Genomic DNA, 21,472 nt, shown 5'->3' on the forward strand with positions numbered 1-21,472 from the left:
CATTGTTACACTTTTTCGTTGCACTGGGTGAGTCATGATTGTATGTCTCATCCATTAAAACTATGGGTCTACCTTCACTTCTGTACTTTGCTATGTATCTTAAATATGGTATCCTCAAAGCTCTGATATGGTGTTGCATGAGGATTTGTCGATTATTCTATGTTTTGTCCACCCAAAACCTAACCTCATTAGCACGTTTCTTAAAGTTGATAGGCTCCCTGTAAACCCAATTTACTGGACCTACTTACCATGGATTTTCTTTAGTCAGCGATATAAAAGTCATTAACAGTCGTACAAATAACATTCATTAAAGTTGTCCAGCGTTGATTTAGGAGATGATACAAAACTTTCTTTATGAGGAGTCATGAATGAAGTCGATGCACCAGATTCTATGGTTTTCATATCTTTCACTGTTCTTGTAACAGACCTCTCCAATACTCCTGTTGCCTCTGCCACTCTTTTCTGGGTTTTGTTGAAGTTTGTGGGAACTCCAGCATCAGCCTCTCTTTTCATGAATATATATACATAGGCCACAACCTATCATGTCTGGCTATGAATAACTTTGCCTTACAATTTACTTTTTATAGGAGGCATCTTAAAAGTGACTGAATGTTTGTCTGTATGTTAGTATTACATCTCAACAGTGTCTGCAATACATACTCATGTGTCCACAATTGAAACGCGACTAACCGAAACACCCATTTGTGAAGCAATATCGGAATATGAACTCGCCCAAACCCATGGCACACCCACAAATGAGAGGGCAGGAAGAATAACACAAGAATGCTTCCTGTGTCCCCAAGGTTTGTTGCCAGTTGGTGTATTATCATCTTACTTTCTTTACAGGATACACATTGCTAAGTTCTTCACAAACAGCAGCAAATGATTTTGATGCAAAGTAGTGTTAGAATGAACATGTGTTCTTCTCATGAGTACACCATGTTCACACCTGCACAGTTTTTGCACAACTGGCATAAGCAGCAGCCAGGTTGACCTTGACTACATTGTCACAGGGGAGATTGGGAGAGAGTATTACACATAAATGGACCGTAGTACAGACTGGATGGCCAGGGGAGCTTCGGGCTGACAGGTGACATCAGGGCTAGCATACAGGCAACAACGCTTCAGTTATGCGTTCACTCCTGGTGGCCAGGGTAGCTCAGTCAGTATAGTGACTGACTACAAGCAAGTTGCATCATATGAACAATAAAGGTGAAATTATATGGCCCAAAAATCAATCAGTTATGAACAAATGTAGTATTAATAACCTTAAGTAATTGTTACACTTTTTTTCCTCTGCTAGCATAACTAAGAAGCATTTAAAAGTTTTTCATGGTACCACATATAAAGATGGCTGTGTTCTTGGTTGTAGCAATGCTATATTCTGGTAGAAATTTACCAACATTTCAGGGGTCCTTACTGCCTCTATCATCTGGGCACCCTGAGAGATACATTTTAAAAATGAAGTTCCCCAAAGACAAGTTTGTAGTGGTGCTTTGGCGATGGTTGGTAAGCTGAATGGTAGACAAGTGTACATCAGTGAGATGTCAGGTTCCCATTGTGATGAGTATGGGCTCACTTCTTCAAGTGCACAGCAGACAAAAGGGTCCACTTAACTATTCATGGCCACTGCACTGCTAGTAATCTGAATTTAGCCATTGGTGAGGCTTGTTCACTTATTCAAATTAGAAACTGCATGACAATTGTCTCCAACATATTTCTGAAAATTCTTGCTTCTCTTTCAATTATAAGAAAGAAGCTGGATTGTTGTCATTTTCAACACTGTCATGTTGAAATGGATTCTCAGCCCACAAGCCGCATGTGACCCTCCAGTTTGTTGTGTCCGGCCTGCATACATTTTTTATAATATTCCTGCTATGTCGATATGTATGATGAAAAATATTTCCCTGTTATCAGAAAAACATTTTTTAATGCCATCACCAAATTTAAGAAAATTTGTAGTTGCATGATTTTTTTATTATTGTTCTTATCTCCCAAATCATACAATGTAAGTGAACTCTTACAACAAAATTCAGGTATTATACATTTGTCACAACAGAGTGACTGGTCACCAAACCTGATAAGTCAGCAAATATAAGGGTTTCTGTTAATTCACACAACTTCTCTCTCTCTCTCCCCCCCCCCCCCCCCCCCCCCCCCAAGTAATGTTCTGTGGAATATCTAAAAGCATATTGGGTTCAGAAAAGTTCCAGGGGTATTTCATTGCAAATATGCCTGCTGGCATAGGCAGTATTTAACAGTCAATGGCATAGGTATGGTAACTGCAAGCATGTTTGTTGTTGTTCATAGTTGTCAGTTGTTTGGTTGCTGGAGGGTTAGAAAATTTGTTTTTCATTTATACTTCATAGAATATAGGTGTATTTTCTGTTCTTTGGAACTATCTTAAGTGGACTCTGTGTTTAATAATTTTGTAAAGTATTGCTAAGGATTGTATAGAACCTGACTGCACAATTGGTCTTATGTCTGATGCTAAATAGACATGGGTTGGATGCTTAATTAACCCATCAGAATGATTTCTTAGGACAGAGTTTTCCTTGTACCATTGAACATTATTCCCATCATTCACTGATTATTGTAAAATACCCTTTCAAACATATTTGATGATAGTGCTCTGGCCAACTAATCTAACCATCATAAGAGTTTAAGTATTGTTGAAGATTGTTTTTTTCTGGGTTTTAGTACCATGTAGTCTGTAGAAGTTTGCAGACATTTAAGAGATATTTGGAGTCTCCATCATCAGGGTATTGATGATGGAGTTAGCAAATATCTCTGAAACATTGGTAAGTGTCTGCCAGACTGCACAGCACTGCAACCTAGAAGACAGCCATCTTCATACTCACTGCTATGAGAACCTGAAATTCTGCTTGAAATGTTCGGTAAGTAAGAACTGAGGGTGGTGTTGGCTTTACAACATTGAATTTCTCTCAACAATGAAGACCACTGAATTACAGAATATTGCAAATAATTAGTGTCTGATGAAGTGATAAATTTGAGTGAAACACACCCTTATTTGTTATTTACATATTATTAATTTTAGTAATTTAACACTTCACTGTTCACTCACAGTATGGGTTTCTGTTGCCTCACAAAATATTATGTGATTCAGATGTTGACATCACAGGGTGGAAATGTTACAACGGGTAGCCAACTGGTCTCTGCACTGTCCCAACAAACTGCCAAACAACAGCAGTGTCTGGTCAACTCGATGGATCATCATCAACATAACTCATCATCCCCACCTTCATCAGTAAGCAGTGCACCGTCACCTCTCCCCACAGCGGGCACGACAACTCCATCGCCTGCCCAGCAGCAGCAACCCCCACAACCCACACATCAGGGTTCCATTTTGCCTACGTTAAATGGGCCCATCACGTCAAAGGTCATTATATGGAATTCTCAACCAGGGGTCAAGTAAAATTACATTTTTAACCCTATTACTGCAATATTTTACTGAAGTTGAACAAGCATTCATTTGACTCTAGTTCACTTCAAAAGATAATATAGGGCGAGTCAAAGGTATGTTTACAAACTTTGTGTGCATGTTCCTGGATCAAAAAGAAGAAAAAGTGTTCCTATTAGCATGTGGTCGAAAATGTTTCTTTTTCAAAATAATAGCCAAAAATAATTTTCAGTGTATGCCTTTATTGCCAAGTATAAGGACAGGGATGTTTCTTTATAACAGATGCTCAAAGGTTACTCCTCCATTCTCCTCACCTGCCTGAGCATGACATACACAAGACTGGCGGATTCGTTCGTACGCACCAGGGTCTCCTCGAATCATCTGGCACGCATTCCGCACACGTTCCCATAGGTCATCTTCATTGTTTATGGGTGTTGCATAAACGACGGACTTCAAGTGACCCACAGTTAAAAGTCCAATAGAGTCAGATCAGGTGACCTTGGTGGCCATGCTACTGGGCCACCGTGTCTAATCCATCGCTGAGGGTACTGTTCATTGAGATGATCTCTTACGCGACAGGAAAAGTGTGCTGGGCCAATATTGCAGAAAGAAAATCCCTGTTCTGAATACATAAAGTCATTCATTGAAACTTATTTTTGGCTATTATTTCGAAAATGAAACATTTGTGACCTATGTTCATAGGAAGATTTTTTTCTTATTTTTGATCCTGGAACACACACACACACACACACATGAAGTTTGTGAACATACTTTTGACTCTCTCTGTATTTTGCTGCAACATTTGACTTCATTCACAGAGCTTTGAAACACATTTTTGTTAGTCTGCGTGGTGCTGCCGCCACCTAGTTTTAAGATTTTAAAGTTGTGCAAAAAATATTTTATTACATTTAAAAAAAGAATACTGAGATATTTCTCATATTTTTACTTTAAAATTGCATTACTTCAGGAAAATTGTGAGAAAATGATGTGCAGCATGGTTAAAATAATTAATCTTATGGATTTGTAGCACTGTTATGAAGGCTCAGAAGAGGGTTTTAGAACTTCATTTTAATTTAGGTAGTCCATGTGTAATTCCTCTTTCATTTCTTTCCTTCATTGTCTTTCTAAAATTGTACATATAACTGTTGACCATTTGACGTTGGGAAGCTGAACAGCATTGCTACTGTATGACTGACCACAATTGAACTTTTCCCAAATGACACTTTCCAGCTATACTTTCCAGTGAGTAATAATTAATATAGCATTGCCAGTTGTTAGATTCGGAAGAGTTACATTCCAAAATAAAAGGAGTGTGTTTTTTACGTTATTTAGATATGTATTTTTGTGTGGATTTCTGACTTTTCTCCCTTTTTAATGAGTTTTTATTGTGCTTTCTCAATATTTTTATTGTAATGACTATACTGGAATATTTTTGCATGATGCTAAATAACATTGAAAGATAATGGGGTAAGGATACATTGTTTTTTATGATACTAACAATTTTGTTATTCTGGTGTTTGTTCTACAGACATTCACTGTCACAATTTATTTTTCCTTCTGCTGTGTATGTCCTTTGATAGTATCAGCAGCATAATATGTATAACTTTGGCTTTCAGACATGAACCTCATCCACGTCACCATGGCTTATTTCATCACCTCTTGTGTCACCTTGCCCTGCACCTACTGTCTGCCTATATGACTAACAAAAACACCCAACCATTACACTCATCCTGAAGATAGTATGCAATATTTACCAAAACATTGGATAATTTTCAGCATTTAATGCAGCTCATTCTGGAAATCTGAAGTTGTACATAGAATGTCAGTGAAAACCTAAGGACAAGAATTTCAGCATATGCCTGTGACAGTGTAATGCATGGAAGATGACATGACCTGAATATTTTTTTTCTTTTATTGTAGTATAATTTACTAAATCTTTTGCAACATTAGTAATAGATCTCAATATGCCTAATACTGAAAAGAATTATGGTAATGATTATTACTTTTGTTGTGGATAAGCAGATAAAAATAAAAGCAGACTGTAAAATATTGGCATCATTGTAATTCTTACCACTGTTAATTTTGCTCATTGAAATACATTATTGTGTATTGTCTGAACTGAATGTATAAGTTGATGTTTGTTCTGAGACATGCATATTTTCAGTGTGGAATTGCATTAATTGTACACTTAACCATTTGCATGAAGTACCATGTTTGTGTCCACTGGTAAGAAGTGAAGAAAACTACATTGTAGGAATGTCACTTATCTTGGATATGACCAGTACATAGCCTGAACTTTCATGTTTTCTCTTTACTTCATATGATTATAATATTGGGCATATAATATCATGATCAGGAAGAAGCTGTATCGAACATCCTTCCGTGGAAGATGGAAGCATTGTGTAGAGTGCTTCCATCTGCCTAAGACCTTCATCACCATTTATTTACCTCCCTTTCCCCCCAGATCTCTGATAGGAGTAATGGCAGAATCCCCTACATTCACAGCTTTTGATTTACTTTTGCTTATCGTTCATTTCAGGCAAGCCATTTACATGTTTGAACTCTGAACGTTGCAAAACATAACCCTTAAATAATCATATATTGTATTTTATATTTACCATTTGTAGAGTGTCAAAAGCCACTGTATAATTTTTAACAAAGTGTTCCTTTTGTTATAGGTTCCTGAGGGTATGTCATCTCTGAAGGTCATAGCACAACAAGTTATTGATCGTGCTGGTTTGGAGATACCACCATCAGAACCAGCCCGAGGGTTGTTTGACAGCAAATTGCAACAGCAGCAGCAGCAGTCAGTAACGTCAGAAGCACACATCCCTCCACTACTAGGTGTTGCACCACTGGGTCCAGTACCACTCCAGAAGGAACACCAGTGTCAATTCCAGATGATGGAGGCTGCATTTTACCACATGCCACACCCATCTGACTCTGAAAGATTGCGGACTTACCTTCCACGCAATCCCGTCCCTACACCTCTTTATTACCATCAGGTGATCTAAAAGCCACAGTTACATCAATAGTGTTTGTGAAAGTCAAAGGAGTCTGGAAGATATTAAAAGAAATAATTATTTTGTACACATTTTCAATAGGCAAGAACTGCCAGAACAGTGTAAGGGGGCTATTATTGTCTCTGTTTATAATAAGGGGGATAAAATTGATTGTAGTTCTTAGTGAGGACTATCACTGTTTTTGACTATATACAAGGTTTTATTCAGCATTCTTCCATTAGGTTTAACTTCTTACACATGCAGAATTATTGGGATCATGAGCATGGGTTTTAACATATAACGGTTCGTCTGATATTCTGCATTTATCAGACACTGGAAAAGAAATGGGAACACAATCTGACAGTATATCTGGACTTCAAGAAAGCCTATTATTCAGTTGGAAGAGGCATATTTTATCCATCCATCCATCCATCCAATAGCGCTACAGCCCAAGTTCAGGCCTTGGCCTCCTCCCGTGTGGGAGGTTTCCTTGTCTTTGAAGTGTGAATAGTGAGTGACCAGCCCACTGCCACTGTACAATTTCTACTCAATCCTGATTTTTCTTCTAGAGACATCTAGTAGAGAATCAGGAGAGGCATGGGTGAGAAATGGCCACTGAATTTTCCTTATGAAACATCTTGTTCATGCTTGTAAAGTATTTTACATGCTGTAAATCTATGACATGGGACCGCTGGCTTTACGTCCCCTCCGAAGGAAGTTGTACTATCGATTTTTATCACCCTTAAAAATCCATCGACCTCTGCCAGGTTTGAATCCACGAACCTTGGGTCTAGTGGCGAGCATGCTAACCACTAATCCACCAAGGGTGATGGCATATTTTATATCATCATTGAATTTGATTCATTTTTAGAGCTAGTTACGGTAACTAAAATGTGTTTGAACAAAAGCTGTGGTAGGGTCTGCGTATGTAAACATTTGTCAGATGCGTTTCCTTTCCTGAATGGCCTGATACAAGGAAATGCTTTATCATTGTAGTTTTCCAGGTTTATTTATGAACATGCTATTAGGAAGTTTAAAGAAAACGGTGACAGCTTGAATAATTCCAGTTACAATTATTGTATGGGCATCCTTTACTGGTGTATGCTGGATGCTGATGATGTTAGTTTGATGAAGACATAAAGAAAAGCAATAGCATAAGAAGAAAATGCATTAACTGGACATGAATCTTATTTGAATTAACAGTCTGGTTATGTTGCTCATATGTGCTAGGACTTGGGCGCAGATTTGCCTTAAAAATGAAGAGCAGCAGATTTCCTTCATTTCAAGCAACTAATTACATCTGTAACTGTGTCCCCACAAATGCTGTGACATATCTTCAGACTTCAGTGTGTGTAGACAAAGTGACTAGCAAAATGGGGCATTTGGGACCAGTTTTAGACAAAATGGAATGTAGCACTTCATTCTGCCAAAGGAGTAATGTGTACATGGTGTGTGGTACATATTTATAACAAAAAAATTGTAGTGGGAACCACGATTGTTCATTAAATTGGTGGACTACAGATAAAACTGCATGCATTCATTCATTTCACTTATGGGTGCCAGGATTTTTATCTTTATTTTTGTGTCCCAGAATGACTCCAGGAAGAGGAGCTTCACCAAATATTTTTACACTGCTCAAGTGAAGGAGAGTAAGATGAATGAAGCATATAGCATGCACAGGAGTTGTGAAATGCCTGCAAAATTGTTGTCTAGAAACCTGATATGAAGGCGGTTATTATAACATAAACTGTGTAGACATGCTGATGGTAATTAAATTTGAAGTGTATTATTTTTACTGTATATTAAGAGGCAGATAAGAGACCAGCTGTTTTACCATTATGTGTATCAGAAAAAGTAGAGAAGCTCTGTATGTAGTAAACCATTAACCCCAGAGTCAAGTTGGCAGCCCCATAGTACGGGTCTTTAAATCCCCAGTTCCCATACAATAAAGGTTAAATGCTGTATTCATATAAGGAATAAGTGTAATGCACATTCATTTAGTGGACAGGCTAACATGAATGATCTGCAATAGGTTCCACTGCCACACTCGGATACAGTGGAGTTTTTCCAGCGATTGTCGACGGAGACTCTCTTCTTCATCTTTTACTACATGGAGGGGACCAAGGCACAGTACCTGGCAGCCAAGGCCCTTAAAAAGCAGAGCTGGAGGTTCCACACAAAGTATATGATGTGGTTCCAGCGCCATGAGGAACCCAAGATCATCAACGAGGAGTACGAGCAGGTACATAGTACATTATCATATTTGTTAATAGAATGTAATTTTTTCTGGGAATTTCTTTATGTGTAATATTGTGATATCTTCTTCTTTATTACGCCGTCTCCTTTACAGGAGGTTGGCAACATATTATGAACAGGATCCTTCCATCCTTTTCTCGGACTGGGACCTGTTCATATATGTTTTTAGGCAGGTGATAACAGAAGTGGTTTGCCATTGCCGTCTTCTGTGTGTATGGAGTATGGAGTAATTGTTGGAATGCCACGGAGAAACCGGGGAAGTCCCGGAGGAAAACTCCGTGTTGCCCAACACAAGTTATAAATTCGGGCACCGCCGGGAATCGAACCCGGGACCCCAGGATTACAAGGCCAGCGTTCTAACAGCTAGACCACCGTGGCGGTCCATTGTGATATGAATTTATTGTTTTTTTATAAAATCCATATTAAAAGTTTTATCTTACTCAGAGTAACACATATGTACCTGATACAGCAGAGCGTACACATTTCAGTCTCTCATAGCTTTAATAAATTATAAGTGTCTGTTAAGTACTGGGAGATATTTTGACTTCTGTGCATGGGCATAACATTTACACTCGGTAATACTGCAGCAAGAAGTGGATGTTGCCCTGATGAGTCAACAGTAATGATAAAGAGGAAGTTTGAGTATTCATGTGTGACTCTGTTGTGCAAGTTACACTCCATGTAGAAAATGGATAAGTTTACACAAGAGTAATGAATGTCTTTGTATGAATCTTACATGAAGTGTAACTCTGCTAGGAAGTCAAGAAGAAATTCAGAAGAGAATTGTACAGGGTTTATGCTCACCCCAGAAACACTATACAAGATCAAATCAATAAAGTAAGAACAGTTGGTGTGTTGATACACAGGGCACCAAAGAATATTCAGCATTGAGTATTAACAGAAGAGGAGTTGGGTTTGGCTTGAACATAAGACTCTTAACCTCCTTGTGCAAGAAACAAAAGTGTCAAAAGGAACTACAAGAACTGCTACAACATTATTGAAACTATGCCTTCAAAAAACAGTTGTCTGTTCTTTGTGTCCATGTGATCTAGTATCCAGACTTTATTATCTGTAACTGATGTCTTCAGTCATTGAAGATATTTTAAACCTAAAATCTATCAAACCAGTCTACAAACAGAAGAACTCGGTTTCAAAATTGTGAGGATTTTAGTCAAGCCAGTGGGGGAACATTTACAGTATCTCTTGTAATGCAGATAAGTGAACATCACTTCATGGTGTTGCTACTGCCTTACTGTCATCGCGGCTGACAGATTAGAAAAGGCAGCAACCAACACAGTGTTTGCACAATGCAGAAGGGCCATGCCTCGGTATAACCACCAACATATCTGCCTTTGCTTTTTCACTGGTCCAGATGCAGCAGTTTGAATTTAAAATGTGTTTTATTTATGGATTCTGATTTAATTTAGAGGCATCTTTACAAACTCAAATCATTTGTTGAATTTTCCTCTGATGATAGCCATGTGTGCTCCATAAATATGTCTTACATGGAAGGAACTTTTTCACATGTACAGAATAATTCTAGTTCATGCAAAATATAATTTTGAATATGTTCCATCTTCAGCTGCTAAAATGTGGCTTGAAGCTTACTAGTGTAAATTTGTTGCATGTTGATTAATTTCTGCACTAGCTGTCATGTACATAAGGGACAATTCCAGTTTATTACTTTCTTATTTGCAACTCATAAGTGATGATTGCTACATCAAAAGTGTCCGATGACCTATTCTGTATTCACTTTAATAATAATTTTATAATGTCCATATAGTTTAGTTTTGTTATGCAGCATTATGAGCTGACAAATGAATGTACCTTACTGTTTTTCTTTTCTTTCAGGGAACATATATATACTTCGACTATGAAAAGTGGGGCCAAAGGAAGAAGGAAGGTTTTATGTTTGAATACAAGTACTTAGAAGATCGAGACCTGAACTGAATTGAACTGAACTGATAAGATAATAAGAATCTGCCAGAGTGGGATTTTCCGTTTTCCCCTAGACGGATATGTCCACAAGTGATATTGTATAGAACATTTTTTTTTTTGTCCTCTCACATCTGGCTCGACAGGATTTATATATCCCACCATAAGTCTCCAGGGGAAAGAGAAAAATACATTGTTTTGGTACAGGTTATCATTTTTAAGAATCTTTTTGTTCATTAACTTTACTGAGTATCCAGCTGGAACATGTTTCCTGATGGTGCTAGGACGATCTCTCAAGTCACTTGTGTGGTGGTGTGAGAGGAAAGAGACACCAAGTGAGTCAGTAAGACAGTGAGTTACTAGTGTACAAAGTGTAGAATGATGATATTTCTTGGAAAGAATCAATAGTCAATGGTGCAGTCCTGTAGAGACATCCATCATTGCCCCATCGCTCGTCACATTTCTTTGAGTAGAGGGCTTGCACATCCTCTTTCTACAAAGAAGATTCTTACTAAGAAGTCGATGCAACAGCTGTTGTAGTTTGTGATTTATTTTCCTAAGATCTAGTGGTGGTGCAACTTAAAAAAGATTAAAACAGTATCACATTTTCAAGGTGAAAAATACCAGTACAAATATTGGCTAGGATGAAGGAGAAGACAACGAGACAGATATTTGATTGGTGTGCCCACTTTGCTTCTCCATTCACCTGGCCTCTGTGTTCTGCACTGAGCATTCTGATGCCATTCATGCACGTGCAAAGTACTTGTGTTAGTTTTCACTTTTGTAAAAAGTACATGAAAATGGTATAAAATAATTAATGATCTGTACAGAGCTATTTGTGTAGAATAATTAATAATAATAATGATTATGGAAGAAAATATGGATTACATTTATTATTTTGCACGTTGACAAGAATTGCTTCATGCTCTGTGGAATGCAGAAGCAGAGGTGTGGGGTCAGCGGGTACTAGGTTGTGGTGGACTTTGTTTTAAAATAGCAGCTGAATGTTCAGGGAATTTCATAATTAATGCATACAAAACATTGTTGTTTAAAAAAATGAAAAGAATGAAAAAAATAGGTCTCTACGTTCATCAAAACATTTCAGAGTGAATATTAGAATTTCTTTGTAATAATGACCTGGGACCCAACCTTTTAATACCATCATTCAGCTTTCAGAGAAATTCATTTGCAATATTTTAATTTGTTAAAAAATCTGTAAGTGTTCTTGAAAGGAAAGCCATTTAACAGATATTGTTTTTCAGTAGTGAAGTAGTTATTACTGAATGATATCTGTGTAAATGGCATTCGTATCTTTGAACATGTATATTCTATTCTGTTATGTCGAAAATGTTGGATTTGGGTTCCTCCAAATGCATTTCTGTTACTTTTTTCTTGGTGCCAATCTTCCATATCCTCAACAGTTTGAATCAGGCAAGACGATTGTAGATTGTATTCCACAGAGTTGAGTGTTTGATGCATTTACACATTGTGTTCCCATGTTTATTTTATTGTAGTATACTCCAGTCCCAATTCCTTTAGGTCTTTATGCCAGTATTACAGTACTGGAAACTAATGGCATTTACATATACCTTGAAGCACTAGTTAAGAAAAGATGCTTCCCTTCCTCATGGGGAGCAAAGGCTCAGACTGGTCACATCCAATTTAAGAACCAGTCTGTTGTTGAGGCAATGTGCAGTTTGCTCAATAATGATTTCAGTAATCCCTCCCCCTCTCTTCCCTGGCTGTGCTTGATTGTCAGGGGTTCTGAAGCTGAGGATCCAAGTAAAAAAAAGCTGGAGCTCTTGAATGAAGATCAAGTATGTTTATGTTACAACAAACATTACCATTATGGAAGTTAGACCCAGGATTTATACTGATTTATGTCATTGTTCATGGAGCTGTCTTTGCTTGAGGTCATATTTTGCACTAGGAATTACTGACTTCAAGAACAGATCTTTCAGTCAATAGAAATTTCAGACAATAAAACTGCTTTGTTTTATTATAATGTCTCTCGCTAATATTCTTGTTTGTATATTATAAAACAGGTGTTGTTTATGCTCGATGGGATGGCATGAAACAAGTTTCAAGGTGAACTAAATAAGTAAAATTCCAGAAAGTTTTAATGGGTGGAACCCAGTGAGTTTGGCATAGTTTTATTTCATTTGCTTTTTCTTGAATTGTATTTTATACAGAAGTAATATTCGTAAAAGATTTCTCTAGTTGAGGGATCACACATTTGATATTATTACTAAATTTTGAGTAGTGTATATATATTAGTGGTACAGTTTCATATAAAATGTAGCTACAAATCCTTATAATGAAAAACACTGAGATATCTCTTTCTTAGTTACAAATTAAAAGGGTTCCATCAAAACTGAGACATTGTGATAAGGTTTGCTGTAATGTATAGTGTTTGTTGTTGTATTTCATGCGAACCCATGTGGGCTATAAAAGAGCAGTTTTATTTTATGTGAAATGTATATTTTTTCAACAATTAACCTGAAAGAAAAATCCATGCTTTTCAAAGCTCGTTTTACCTTATTTTTCATGTAAGTGCTATGAAACATGGTCTGCAGGCTTATTAAAGAACTTTGATATTTGTAGCAGCAGTATTACAATATAATTGAACCTGAAATTGCCATAAAAGGCCAAGAATAAGTCACTACTTCATATAATGTAGAACTTATGGAGATTTAATATAATAGTGCCCCTAAACTTGGTTTGACAGCCATACTGCAAGTTTTATAAAGTGAAAGTATGAGAGGAAATCAGGAATTATTTTTATCCTTTGGTCATTTTAACTGAATGAGAAAGATTGCATACCAGGTTATTGTAATAACTTATTCCTTATATACCAATGATGTAGGCAAGTGGCTGATGATTTTTCCCAGTGTCATGCCCTATCATTGATTAGTTTGTAGTTCCCATTTCATATTATAAGTTGTAATCCAATTATCCACACTTGAAGCTGACAGTAAACACAATGGTCTACTTAAAATTCAGATATTAGTAATACAGTTAAATTGAAGTTTGTTAAATGTTTACATCCATCTTATTTGAACTGGACTAAAAGTTCTATAAATGTGCATTAGATAAATTACATTTTGTGTGAAAACCGATTTTGATTGAGTTTGCTATATTTTTTTTGTCACTCAGGTGTATAATACTTATCAGAATAGATGAGGTCAAATGACATGCAAATCTAGAAACAAGGAATTGGTCTTATGTGGAGAAAGTATTAAAATAATGTTCAAAGTACTTATAGGTGCTCTTGTGAGTAATAAGTTTTGTTATTTATTCATAAGAGATGCATTATATCTACATGAATTTAATTATTGACAAGCTGCAACCATTTTCATAGCTTCATTTACAAAATAGTGTCTTACAGGAATTCTTACATCAGAACTTTACTTAACAGTGTTTTATAAGCAAAACTAGAAAAACTGCTTTTGTGACAGAATCACAAAATGCATGTACAAACTTTAGCAGACACTTCACAAATTTTACCTGTTGAATCCTGACTGTAGATGGGCTTGCAGACATTAGTTAATTTGTAGGATTTGAGTTTTTCACAGCAGCAAGTATGAAAATGACTGTATCCTGGGTTGTAATGTTATGTAGTCTGGTAGTAGTTTACTAACGTTTCTGCCTTCATCATTGTGCTAATGATGGAGGCAACAAGTACCACTGAAATGTTGGTAAACTCTACCAGACTACACAGCATTGCACAACTCAAAATACAGCCAGCCATCTTCATGTTTGAATTCCTATAATACCTGTACTAATTACACATCCATATTAATTTTAATGAATCTTAAATATCTTTTACAGTAGCAATCTGTACATTTCATTGAGACTTTATATCTGCACTCCAATGATTAGTAATGTATACTTTATAACACAATATACTATTTGAATTATGTAAACAAATAGTACTGTTTTATAAAATATTATTAAATTGTTGGAAATGTGAAGTGAAAATAATCAGTTCTTAATTTTTCAAATATAGACAGACTTATTAATAAAATTATTTTTTTTATCCATGGTCGTTCAGTGTCTTAGTAACACGTCCAACACACGAAATCTTGTAGTATATCTTTTTAAAATTTAATACAATTCATATGCATAGTAAGCTGCAGTTAAGACTGTTGTCATTCTTCCCATATTTTCATCAGTTGCATTGGTGTGAAATATCCAGTAACTTGTAGATAGAAAATAATATACTTTTAATTCCCATCATCTTATAAATAGTGCTAGTAATTCTGATCCACCATGTCAGCATTTGTTACAATGTTTCATAAAATAATATATGCAGCCAGTAAAGCAGAAAACACTGAAGCACAGATCAACATTTTTGTTCTTAGTGGACATGTGAAACAATATCTCACGTTATCTGTTCTTTAAATGTTTGACAGCAGTTGTATTACTGATTTCTTTGTTTTGAACTTTATCCACCACAAGCTGATTGTTATTAACAAATCACGATGTTTTATAGGGTCTTCCTGTCTCTTCAGGTGCCTGCCCTCTCTCCTTTCAACACCTGAAGATGAAGGATGAGCCATCTTTTGAAACACTGTGATTTGATGATAATCAACTGACAGTAGGTGAAGTCCACACTTTAACTGGTTTATTCAGTCCTTGAATAAAATAGCTTGCATCTTTTGATAGGTAAAAGATTGTATCCTCCAAGGTATAACTTAAAGACATGGATTGCTGTTTCAGGTTTGTTGTAAAGCTAACTAAAATTGTATTTGTATGGAATGTCAGTGATTCTTGAACCACTCTAGAACTGTGTTACTACCATAAAGCAATTCAACAATTTATGTTTTCTTAAAAAACAGTGATATGTCTGCATATTATGTTGTCTTGACCAAAGTACATAATGCAAGTGAAATTTGGCTGAGGTTGTAGAAGACTTGGATCAATTTCTATTTTTACTTGACTGGAGGTTCAAGGAAGTTCTAAGAATGTAAATATGACACCAATTTTTATATATAAAACTTTAATTTCCCAAATGTTTCTTCATATATATATACTTGTCCTGATTGACAAGGTCTTAAAAAACACTCTTATCTTCATTGCCCTGTGAGTGTATTTTGTAAGTTCCTATTTATGTGCCTACAGGATAATTATTTTTCTTATTCTGTTGAATTTGGTTCCAGCATCTTAAGGTGCACATAATATGGAGTGATAAATATGCAAGTGGTTATTGTTTAAAAAAGTGTTTGTTTCATTTAGATATGGGATCCGAAAAGTGATGTAGAAGCCCTGACAGAAGTGAGTATGGCATGATCTCAGAACCGCATCCCTTTTCCATATAATATCATTTTCGCAGCATCTGTATTCACATATCGAAATTCAAGTATTGATTGGTTTATTTGCAATTGTTTTCAACCACAAGTCTTTCTTAAATTTTGACTGACTGTATTGAGAGATGTACACTAGAATTGTCTTATATAAATGTTTTTTTATTTGTTAATAACTAAAATTTCATATTGAAAACATTAAAAATGCTGATAATGCTACAATGTACAAGTATTAAATTATATTTTAATTTAAACTCAGAGCACATATATAATTATATACCACAGATGGATACCATAAACAATTAATGTTACACAAAGGTGGGGTCCCAGGCAGTTGACCCCATCTCCATTTTGCACATAAGACCTCAGATGTTTACTGAAGAGTACCAATCATATGTTTATAATGTGTTCATACTTGTCCAGCTTGAAATTTGCCTTTAGTTTTCATTTCATTTTCAGAATTTTTATACATGATGCTGCAGTAATAAATTATTTCATTAGTAGTAAGAAAATAAAATTTGGGTAAAACTTAAGAACCTGACATTTTCTAGTCTTATGGAATTACAGAAATATAGTTAATCCACAGAACAGAAGAATGAGAAAAGTTTTGAAAATGTATGATTGGTATCTATATAATTTTGCTTGTGCCACATGTCTAGCCATTTGGTTATAATTTTGAACAATGGCATTGCTCTTAGAGTGAATGTGACATAGGTTGCATTTTAGTGAGTGAATGTGGAATGTTGAATTCTGAAGTTGGAACCTGTATTGTGTATATTTGAACACTGTGATCCAACCTGGCAAAACTAGCTGTGATTTTTCTCTTTATTGTGCCTCATTATTGAATAATGCTGAGGAGAATGATGGAAATTATAAAATATCCACAACATATTAAACAGCTCTGGAGGTTGGGTTTTGCTTGTTTGCATTCATTTTCTTCCATGTCACACAACATTAATTTTTTAAATATTTTTGATAAAGCTTTTGCAGTGAATGCTCATCTCAGACCATACAATTTCGCAAATTTTTACCCTTATCTCATAGGTCATAGGAATGCCGTAAGTTTTTGTTGATTATTACTATTTTTATCATTGCAGTAAGCATTAGTGAAATTTTGATACATTTTGGCATTTTAAATCTGAAGGATTATTTTTACTCTGTATTGGTCATGGTCCTGTAGTACTTTGGCACACATGTAGTAAAATTGTGGATATTTTAAATATTCTGTGCAGTTATATAGCCCAGGTGTGAAGAATTAATGAGTTACAGTTTTGTGCCAAGGAAACGAAATAACTCCAAGGATCATGATTGTGTGATACTATAATTTCTAAAGACCTCTTGGAGCAGTGTCATTGTTTCATGAAACATTTGTAATGGTATTATCCAGTACTAAAAAGAAATGAAGGTTACTTTGATCATAAACATTCAATAACATTTGAGTGCAGTTGAGAGATCTGAGCAGAAAACAAGAAATGGTAACCTGAGACAAAATACAATGATTTTTGTCAGTGTATCAGAGGCTTTCATTTGAGTGATAAAGTACAATTTCCATAAATTTCCCTCCTTAATTACAGTTATTATATGTTCTTTGCATGATATGCATGAAATGAACAAATATGAGGCTGGTCATGTCTGTTCCTCCATTTGTCCACATGATTGAACTTGAGAACCATTGGACAGATTTCAAATAAATTTGGTATGGATGTTAAGACATTGGGGACTACCCTAGAATTATGCTTTTCAATCATCATAGACTCAGTAATACCAACATGACTGATAAACAAACTTGTGAGGTAGGGCCGACATTAGCACCACTTGCAGTAGGGCCATACAGTGATGTATGGTTATGGATTTTCTGAGAATACAAAACTTTGGTAAGATAATGTAATATATTGTGTAATGTAAAATAATACATGACAACAGCACGGAAAAAAAATTGACTTGACCAGGAATCAATCCTATTGCCCATGCATATGAGTCTTGTACATTACAAGAGAGCTAAGGTTCCTTATGATGTTTTATTTTTGATTTACAGTACTTAAAGAAGATTTTAAGGCCATGGAATTTGTGTTGTTTGGAATGAAAGTTGTTTGAGTAAGATAATTGATGTAATTTAGAATATGCAGAGAACGTGTGTATTCAGAATACACCTTTCCAGCCTTGTTTTAATCACATTCAGGCACTATGCTAAAAAAAAAGTTACATCAACACAGTAAGTGTATAATATCAGGTAAGTTTCTACAATGAAATGTTGAGTTAAGCAAGGCTGAGGTAACATTTTAAAATTGGCAATATGTTTTTTCATCTCTTATCTGACTCCATTTTTAAATATATGGTAATTAATTTCTGTGCTAAAATATTTTAACTTCCACACACAAAGTAATGTCGGAACAAAAAATATAGTGTGTTGATCAAAGGGTTGGATTGCTTGAGAACTACAATGGTTATTCGACCTCTTACTTCCCATGTTTAATGTTAGGAAGATTGAAATTGGAAGTAGGAGAGACTTTTCTTTAACTTTTGAAGATTGTTGTTACATAATAATACGGTAATGGGGCTACAATAGCAAACTCTTTTAGATCAAAAAATATAGCACAGCCAATGTATCTAAAACTCCAAAAATATATGAACTATACATGAATGTTCCACTTCCACCTCTGCTTTTGGGAAGAATTTTTTCATCCTGTGCTGGCCATCACTTTACAGTTAACACTTCATGAACTTCTCATGCTTGATTGAATGATGTGCATGACCGTATATTAACATGATGGTTCAAAATAGGAAACGTCTTAAAGTGATGCAGTTTTGTGCTGTACAGAAAAACAGGAATTTAATTTTTCTGCTGAATGAAATAACAGTCACAAAAATGTCAGGTAAATATTTAAAACAAGTTTGGTACTTTTAAAGTTAATATTTCTGTGATCTGATAGGAAATATATCTAATTTTTATGACGCCTATGTTTTACAGTAAATATTATTCATTTAAGATCAGAATTTCTGATTAAGGGAATAAGTAAAGCATATGAAACAGGAGTGCAAGAGAAGCTTCTCAACACAAACAGATCAATACCACTATCACAAACCAGCATATAATTTGGCAACACCATTTTAATGCTTTGAAGCAAGTGCCAACTGTGATGAAATTTCTAATTTTTGTATGAGAAGCAAATAACATAAATAGTGGAAAAGAAATGTTTTTAAGAAAGAAACCATTACTAAATAAATCTGTATCACTCATTCATTTATTTTTGGGACATTTTTATAGTCTTTACAGTGAGGTGAGCAAAAATTCAAGTTCAGGCGCTGTGATATAAGAATACATTGTACCAAGGAATTACATTTTCCTTGGCACACATCTATGACCATTATGACAAAATGAGAGTGACTTTAAGATCATTGTAGACAGGTTGCTAAACATTGCTTGAAATTAAACATATTGGACAAAGAGTTAGAAGGCAGCCGAAGGGATGCTGAAAAAAGTATTTAGAGGCCAGCACAGGCAACAAGTAGCCTAACCACAGAAGAAAATAACTTATTTTCTGTACCATACAGGAAATTATTTGGTATGAAAGATAGTATTTAAAATTTATGCACCACAAACTGGGTTGTAATGAAATATGGTCTTGACTTCTGCTGATACAGAAATGAAAATATATATTTCAAGAAAAATCATGTTAATGACAGCCATCAGAAATTAGATGGGTGTCTTTGAGTTGTTGAGAGGTGTTAAATGCCTCCATCATAAGGGCAGTCACCCTACAACCCTGAAGAAGGAGACAGTATGTTTCTCCAAAGTGTTGACATCTATTGATCAGTCTACACAGTGCCAAAATCCAGATGAACAGCATGATCATCCTCGCCTCCATAAGAACCTTGTATCTCAATAGTAAAACATATTTTAATCAAACATTTGTTAGAAGTAGGCCTATGAAAAATCACATTATTGCAAAGGCACACTGTTCTGTTGTTCAAACTATATGACATTTAACCAAACAATATAAAAATTACTATGGTATTAATAGCTGAAATTTTATAAAATTAACATTGGTTTGTAGTCAAAACTGTTTGAAAGCTAACAAACAATGCCTGTGAAATAGACTTAAAAGTTTCCATGTTTAGTTTTTGTTGTGACATTAGTTTCTCAGATTTCATACATTTATAATTTGAAGTCTTTGTTGATTTTGCTTCAGCTACAGTCATTGTAACAAAGTTCCTGGAACAGTATTTGAAACTACACAGCATATTTCAACTGTAGGTGAAAGGACTAAATTGGAAGTTACAAAGGCTGAATATTTAACAAAATACATTTTAGAGACACTGCATAACTGGTGGCTGTGCCAGTTCCAAAGGACAAATTTTTCAAGAATTATCTGTTTCAAAATGGGTTCTCATCAAGATTCAATGATTTTCACTCTCATTGCAGTGAAACTTTCTTTTCAAAGTAGACATCAATGATATTATTGAACCTCAGATGGACATAATTGAACTACAGACTGATTCATTAAAAATGTGCCTTTAAACTGTCAGACATGAGAATATTTTATTGTGGAATCCCTTCAGAAGTCTTCCCAAAAATCAGGAAATTTACAGGAGGCATGATAACTGTTTGCAAGCATTTGTTAGCAAATGTTCTCTTATTTGAATTTCAGGAAAACCAAGTTTTGCTCCAAGTTAACAGATGACCATCAGTACCAGCAATTAAGAATTGCCCCAATAAATTTAAAGCCAAATACAGACTGTCAGAAGACATCATGCAAAAACCACATTAAACTAGTGCACCTTCTTAATTTTGAAGTTTGACATTTGATTTTAGGAAACTGCTCCACTTGAAATTTATGTGCTGAAAATATGGTGAAATAATGTGTGACTGTCTGTATAGGGTTCCTAATTAAAAAACTTTAATGACATTGCTGTATTCTTACAAAACTGTTGACTTTGTTTCACTTTGACCTATGTGTGATGTTCTCTTTCAAAACATTGATACCTACCTATGAATCTACTTGTCAGAACCCAGGTCATCCTCACCACTGTGATAACCTCATATATTACACTAAGCTAAAAAGTAGTAACAATGTGATTTACGTTTCTGAAGAACAAAAATAAGGAAAATATTTGTAAGTATGCTTTCTTTCCAAATAAACTGTTCATAACATTTTTAACTTTCATGATGCCATGAATGTTTTTTTTAAGTTAATATATTATAGGCTTATTGAGAGATTATTATTACCTCTGCTGTATGGCAAAATACTGTTATTACCAATTTTAAAGTGAATACCAGCTGCATTCTTTAAGTTAATGAAAAATAGTTTCACTTATTGTCCATGACATTATTTTTTTGTGGCCCTTATAAACATGTAAGTGCAGCCTGTGGCAATGGAAAAGTTGCTGACACCTGTTGTAAAGGATGGTTAGTGGTATTGTCATCAAGGTTGATTCATAAATGAGGGTGTCAGAAAGTTTCTGCAATTAATTTTTTATTAAATAATACAATGACAATAAGTATGTACAATTGCATAATTTTTCGATATAGTCTCCAGCCTTTTAAACACGCT

At 35.2% G+C, this 21,472-nt stretch overlaps 1 protein-coding gene across 4 annotated transcripts in view; it reads left to right on the forward strand.

The window, feature by feature from the left end:
- Window positions 1-17,433, forward strand: part of Not3 (CCR4-associated factor Not3) — a 42,483-nt gene extending 25,050 nt beyond the window's left edge. For 3 of the 4 annotated variants that reach the window (XM_087351368.1, XM_087351370.1, XM_022080684.2), the window contains 4 exons: window positions 3,128-3,400; window positions 6,100-6,426; window positions 8,456-8,665; window positions 10,531-17,433. In XM_087351368.1, the coding sequence (XP_087207494.1) occupies window positions 3,128-3,400; window positions 6,100-6,426; window positions 8,456-8,665; window positions 10,531-10,629 (909 nt within the window). In that variant the 3' untranslated portion in view covers window positions 10,630-17,433. The remainder of the gene's footprint in view (window positions 1-3,127; window positions 3,401-6,099; window positions 6,427-8,455; window positions 8,666-10,530) is intronic. The other variant, XM_087351369.1, reaches the window with a different exon arrangement.
- Window positions 17,434-21,472: the final 4,039 nt, after the last annotated feature.

Source organism: Zootermopsis nevadensis, unplaced genomic scaffold (genome assembly GCF_977971745.1).
Source record: "Zootermopsis nevadensis isolate Lab colony 2312 unplaced genomic scaffold, Znev_1.0 Znev_ptg000019l, whole genome shotgun sequence".
Taxonomy (NCBI): domain Eukaryota; kingdom Metazoa; phylum Arthropoda; class Insecta; order Blattodea; family Termopsidae; genus Zootermopsis; species Zootermopsis nevadensis.